General features: G+C 49.8%; 2 protein-coding genes across 2 annotated transcripts in view; both read right to left on the bottom strand.

Annotated features, from left to right (window-relative positions):
* The window catches only part of LOC106631985 (C4b-binding protein alpha chain-like), a 6773-nt gene extending 4933 nt beyond the window's left edge, over positions 1-1840 (bottom strand). The window contains exons 1-3 of the mRNA XM_014309958.1: positions 1807-1840; positions 1358-1531; positions 518-697 (exon numbers count right to left, since the gene is read on the bottom strand). Coding sequence (XP_014165433.1) covers positions 518-697; positions 1358-1531; positions 1807-1840 — 388 coding nt within the window. The remainder of the gene's footprint in view (positions 1-517; positions 698-1357; positions 1532-1806) is intronic.
* A 3344-nt stretch (positions 1841-5184) lies between these two features.
* The window catches only part of LOC102045428 (complement component receptor 1-like protein), a 10868-nt gene continuing 10190 nt past the window's right edge, over positions 5185-5862 (bottom strand). The window contains exons 12-14 of the mRNA XM_031062893.1: positions 5757-5841; positions 5473-5642; positions 5185-5340 (exon numbers count right to left, since the gene is read on the bottom strand). Of these exons, the coding sequence (XP_030918753.1) occupies positions 5185-5340; positions 5473-5642; positions 5757-5841 (411 nt within the window). The remainder of the gene's footprint in view (positions 5341-5472; positions 5643-5756; positions 5842-5862) is intronic.

Below are 5862 nucleotides of genomic sequence, written 5' to 3'. Positions count from 1 at the left end.
GTAATGTAATGTAATATAATGTAATATAATGTAATATAATGTAATGTAATGTAATGTAATGTAATGTAATGTAATGTAATGTAATGTAATGTAATGTAATGTAATGTAATGTAATGTAATGTAATGTAATGTAATGTAATGTAATGTAATGTAATGTAATGTAATGTAATATAATATAATATAATATAATATAATATGTATAATATGTATAATATGTATAATATATATTATATTAAGAAAATTATATACTAAAACTGCACTAAAGAAAAAGGAAGGAGACATCAGAAGGCTAGAAAAGAATGAATAATAAGAACCCGTGACAGACTCAGAGAGCCCGACACAGCTGGACTGGGATTGGTCGTTAAGTTAAAACAATTCATATGCTGGGTAAAAAATTCTCCACATTCCAGAGGAGCAAACCATGGAGAAGCTGAAGTTTCCCAACTTCCCAGGAGAAGAAATCCTGGCGAAGGGATTTTTCAGAAAGTATGACAGAGTACAGCACTGATGTACTCACTCTGGCACAGCTTGGGCACCGCGGACCACGAGAAGTTCTGGAGACAGGTGATGGTTGGGGATACCCCGGGGATCAGGGAGAAGCCGGCTCGGCACGAGTAGGACAGCGTGGTGCCAACAGGGAAATCCCGCCGGGGCTGGAAATCGGCGAACTCCACAGAGGGAGGGTGGCGACACTGCCCTGGGGACAGTACAGAAACTTATCACTGCCCTGGGGACATCAGGGACAGCACAGAGCAGGGGACAGCACAGAACCTCAGCACTGGGAGCTTTTCTTTGGTGGAAGACCCCAAAAATCAGTGAAGGACAGCAGGACCCCTCAGCTTGGCTGTGGGGTGAAGAGAAAGGGAAAACCAGTGGGGAAAATTCACCAGAGAATGTGAACTGGGCGAGAATCTTTATTCTTGTGTGCTTTGGTACCTTGTGGGTGTCCCCTGCAGGAAGGGAGAGCCCTGTCACGCTCCCCAGGGTAATCCCAGAGGGAATTCCCAGAATTCACAGAATGACCAGGTTGGAAGAGACCTTCAAGATCATCGAGTCCAACCCAGCCCCAACACCTCAACTGAACCCTGGCACCCAGTGCCACATCCAGGCTTTGTTAAACACACCCAGGGATGGTGACTCCACCACCTCCCTGGGCAGCCATTCCAGAACTTTATCACCCTTTCTGTAAAAAACTTTTTCCTGAAATCCAACCTAAATTTCCCTTGGTGCAGCTTGAATCCTACCAGCCAGCAGCGCTCCTGGCGATGCTCACCCTCCAACCCCCCTCCAAGTGCTTTTGGGGAAACGGGAGCAGCCGATTGCAGCTGGCAGAGGCCAGCAGGGGGTGTGAGCTCACCTGGGACGCAGGAGGGCACCCGTGGGTACCACCTGCCGCTGGATGTGCAGCGTGCAGTACTGGCAGTGCCCACGAAGCCAGGGTCACACTGCAGCGTGGCTGTGCTGCCAAAGGTGAAGTTCTCTGCAGAGCTCAGCTGCCCGTGTGCGATGGAAGGGATGGGACATTGAGCCTCTGTGGAGCATCAAAAGAATAAAAAAAGGGGTTTTCAGGGGTGTTGTTGCATAATGGCATCAGGGTGAGCAAGGGTCACGGCAGCTCTGGCTGGGGAGTAGAGGAGATGTGGCACTGTTGGGTCAGGAACAGAAGTGAAGGTGACACAAACTCTCTTCAGCAGGTTAATAACAATAACTCTTCAGCTGCTGTGGAAGCACCCCCCACATCCCTGCATCCCGGGGCCTTTCTGGGTGACTGTGACCCCAATATTGTTAAAAGTCTCTTTTCCCAGCCTGGGCGCTTGAAGAAGGGGTCAGGGCTCTTCATTTCTCGGTCTCAAGGTTGTTTATTTCATCTCATCTATAAAAATTTTCTCTTGCCCTGCCGAGGTCCGTCCAGCAGGACAGTTCCAGGCACTCTGCCTGCCCCCAGGGCAGCGTTATGTCTTCTACTCTAAACCAATCTGTAAGTGCCAACATCACAGCAGAAGATGGAGGCCAAGAAGAAGAAGGAGAAAGGCTGGACATGCCCAGATCCCTCCATCTTGCCTCCTGAACCCCCATACCAAAAACCCCAAAATCTACTTTTCCACCCTGTGATAACTTCACTAATCTTCTACCTAAACTGTCGTGGCTTGCAGATCTTCATACAAGGTTGGTAATTTACTCCACGGGTCATAATCCAACCCAGAGGTGTTTTGGGCTCTGTGCAGGGTCTCTGAGCCCCCTGGCAGGGGTCCTGGCCATCCAGGACAGCCAGAGGGATGTCCTGGGTTCCCACACCTGCACTCATGGAACAGCATTTAATTGAGCTGTTTATTTGCATATGCTATAAATGAACCTATTTGTTATATACACTTTATCTCTTTGTTAGAAAGCCATTCCTTTTTATACACTGGTCTGATACAGGTGGACCTGATTGGTCATTTAATCAACACACCATCACCACTGGCTAAGGAAACCCCCTTTGGTAAACATCTTATGAGAAAACAACTGCTCAAAACACCAGCTGCAAGATTGTTTTAGTTCTTTCTCTCAGCCTTCTCAAAACTCCCCAAAACATTTCCTGGGGAAGTTTATCTGGCTTTCTCTGGCCAGACTGTCAATATCCACAGAGGCAAAGCTGTGTAATGACTGCAGCGACTGAGGCAGGGGTTTGGGGGTTAATAAACATCCTGAGCCATCAGCAGGACCCCAAACCTGTAGGGTTTTCTTTCCACACAATCAAAATCTTCCCTGCCCTTCCCTTGGAGCCCTTGCTCAGACAGGGCACAAATGACTCAGCTCAGGTCAGCAGCTCCCTCCAGCCTGACAAAAAAAAGAGGCTCTACAACAACTGCATGGCCTCTGTCACACCTGCACATCTCTGATGTCCCAACAAAAAGTCCTCTTTCCATGTCTCCCATGAGAAATATTTGGGGGCTTATCACAAATAACAGAGAAAATAAAACTCCAGCAGCTCTCACTGGGGTTTCTTCATGCCAGGCAGTGCTGGCAGGTCACCAAGACAGAGTTAAGAACTTGTCAGAACATCCTGGTCCTCATCCAGGTGCTGCAGCATCCCACACCTGCACTGTGACAGGGCAGTGCCACCCATGCTGCCTTTGGTGCCATCCCCATGGAAAATATCTTGGAAAGGATCTTGTTTGTGTCTCCTCCACATTAATTATTGGCACCTCATTAGCAATGTTTGGCTTTGGGAAATGGGCTGAGAAGCATCAGGAAGTAAAAGCAATAAATATCAACAATAAAAGCAGAGTGCACAGGCAGTGCTGGTGCAGGGCTGTGCACCCCGGAGAAGTTTCTGGAAAGGTTTGGGTTTAACTGAACCCCCAACTTCCAGATAGAAACTGCTGCTTATTCCCCTTCCCAGAGACATTCAGTGCTCAGCAGATTTGCACTTCTGCAGTTCTGAGGTCAGCCTGGGGGATGCCTGCCCATGGCCCAGCCGCCTTGGGCAGCTCTGGGGGCTGCCCCAGGGCTGAGGCATCACAGAACCAGTCAGAGAATCAGGGAAGGGACATTATGGAAGGGACATAAACCTTGGAATGGAAGGGACATTAAACCCCATCCTGGGCAGGGACATCTCCCACTGTCCCAGGCTCCTCCAAGCCCCATCCAGCCTGGCCTTGGGCACTGCCAGGGATCCAGGGGCAGCCACAGCTGCTCTGGGCACCCTGTGCCAGGGCCTGCCCACCCTCACAGGGAACAATTCCTTCCTAACACCCAATCTAACCCTGCCCTTATTCACCCTAAACCCACTCCCCTTTCCCTGCCAGGCCATTCCTGGTGCAAAGCCCCTCTCCAGCCTTCCTGGAGCCCCTTCAGGCACTGCAAGGCTCTATCAGCTCTTCCCAAAGCCCCTGTGGAAGGAAAGCAGAGCCCCAGAAGCCCAGACCTCGAGGAGGGAGGGAGGGGAGGACACTCACCCTGAGTCCCCATGGGCAGCAGCAGCAGAACCAGCACTGCCAGGAGCTGCCCTGGCATGGTGAGGGGTGGGAGCTGCCCTGGCAAGGAGAGATCCACTGCCCTGAGAGCCTGCCAGGGAAGGGGAAGCAGCAGTGGGAAGTTGGGGACAGGCTAAAGACGCCACTGACACCACCCCCAGCCCTGGGATGTGCAAGGCAGGGGAGGCTGCTCTGGGCACAGAGGGAGTGAGGGGGGTTCACAGCTCAAAGTGCTCTGCAGCAGCCTGGCCTCGTGTCTGGAGCAGGTTTACACCCAGGGCAGGTGGGGTGGGGGGTCAGGCTGCTGTGGAAACACCCCCCACATCCCTGCATTCGTGGAACAGCACCTAATTGAGCTGTTTATTTGCATACAATTTAAATAAACCTATTTGTTATACACATTTTATGTATTATCTGTACTTCATATGTATTAAAGAAATACTTCCCTTTACTAGAGATAGGACTAGCACTTCATATGTACTTCATATGTATTACAGAAATTCTTCCCTTTACTAGAGATTATTAAAACCCAGACAGAGCTGTTTGTACAATTTCAGGTTTATTTTAATCTCTGGTCCCATCACAAGACACGTGGCCCACACAGTGCTTCCCCTTCACTGGATGGTGCAGGAAAAAAAAAAATCAAAACCATTCATTTCTTTCTGTACACTGTTATTTGTCCTTGGGGAACACGCAGAGATGTGGCACTTCCATCCTGCTTGGGAAGAATACCTGGCATTTTTGCTTTGCTAGGACAGAGGCTTTGAGGTTTTCTTGGTGATGAGAAAAGTAATTAGGCAGTGAAGGGGCTGTTCCCACTAATGAGTGCAGTGTGTGAACTGGGCAGCACTGGGATAGACTGGAGAGGTGCAGCAGCTGCAGGTGAGTGGCTCTCACCGTGTTCATGCCTGTTTCTACCACCAAAATTCACTTTCCTCTCAGTTCCTTCCTAACTGTGCACTGCCAGTGTAGCAAACAGATCTAAATGTGAAGCTTTGAAAGGCATAAAGTGATCTACAAACTGAACCAGGTGAGCTCTAAAAATTGACTCACAAATCATTGACTCACAAGTCATTGACTCCTCATGTGACCAAATCTGTGGCCAATTGTTAAATTTTGTCCTGGCTACTTCAGCATTAGCACAAATTACAAAGTCATAAAAATCCTCAGTCAGCATCATGATCCAACACAGAGAGGATGATTCTTACAATCACAGTGCCACCAGTCAGCTGTAGGTGGTGATTCTTAGCTCCTTTTCAAGTTTCTGGATCTCCAGGAAGAGCTTTTGGACTTCCAGCTGGGTTTTCAGTTCTGACAGAGGCATTCCACACTGGAAAGCTGCTTTGTTTCGAAGAACCCTCTCACACACCTCACTTTTCCTCTTAAAAAGAACCAAAACAAAGGCAGAGTGAGACTCCAGTGCGGGGTGACAAAGCAACCACTCTCATGAAGCTGGACCAAAGCTACAAATGGGGCAAGAAACAGGAAGAACGGGGCAGCTGGTGGGACTTACACACGTGGGTGGTGGTGTCCAGGTGCCATCAGCTGAACAGGTGGTTTTGGAAGGTGCCACTAAGCGCCCATCACGTCTGCAGTAGAAGGTCACAGTTTCATTCACCTCATACCACATCTTGTTGAAGTTCACCACAACATCGTCCTGCCTGGGGAGCCTGGGGCACTGAACTGAGGGGGAAACACACACAAAAAACCCAATAGTGGGAGGAGATGGAGGAGAAAAATCTCCCTGTGACCCAGCAGAGCAGCCCCTGGGCCGTGCAGGGCAGGGCTGGCACTCACCTGGCTGGCAGGTGGGCACGGGCGGGTCCCAGGTGCCATCAGCCAGGCACTGGCTCTGGGCAGCACCACGCAGCCCGAAGCCTTCCTCACAGGAGAAGTGCAGGAG

This window comes from Geospiza fortis, unplaced genomic scaffold, assembly GCF_000277835.1.
Source record: "Geospiza fortis unplaced genomic scaffold, GeoFor_1.0 scaffold391, whole genome shotgun sequence".
NCBI lineage: Eukaryota > Metazoa > Chordata > Aves > Passeriformes > Thraupidae > Geospiza > Geospiza fortis.
The sequence above is the reverse complement of the archived record's forward strand: the minus strand, read 5'-3'. Positions and strand labels throughout refer to the sequence as shown.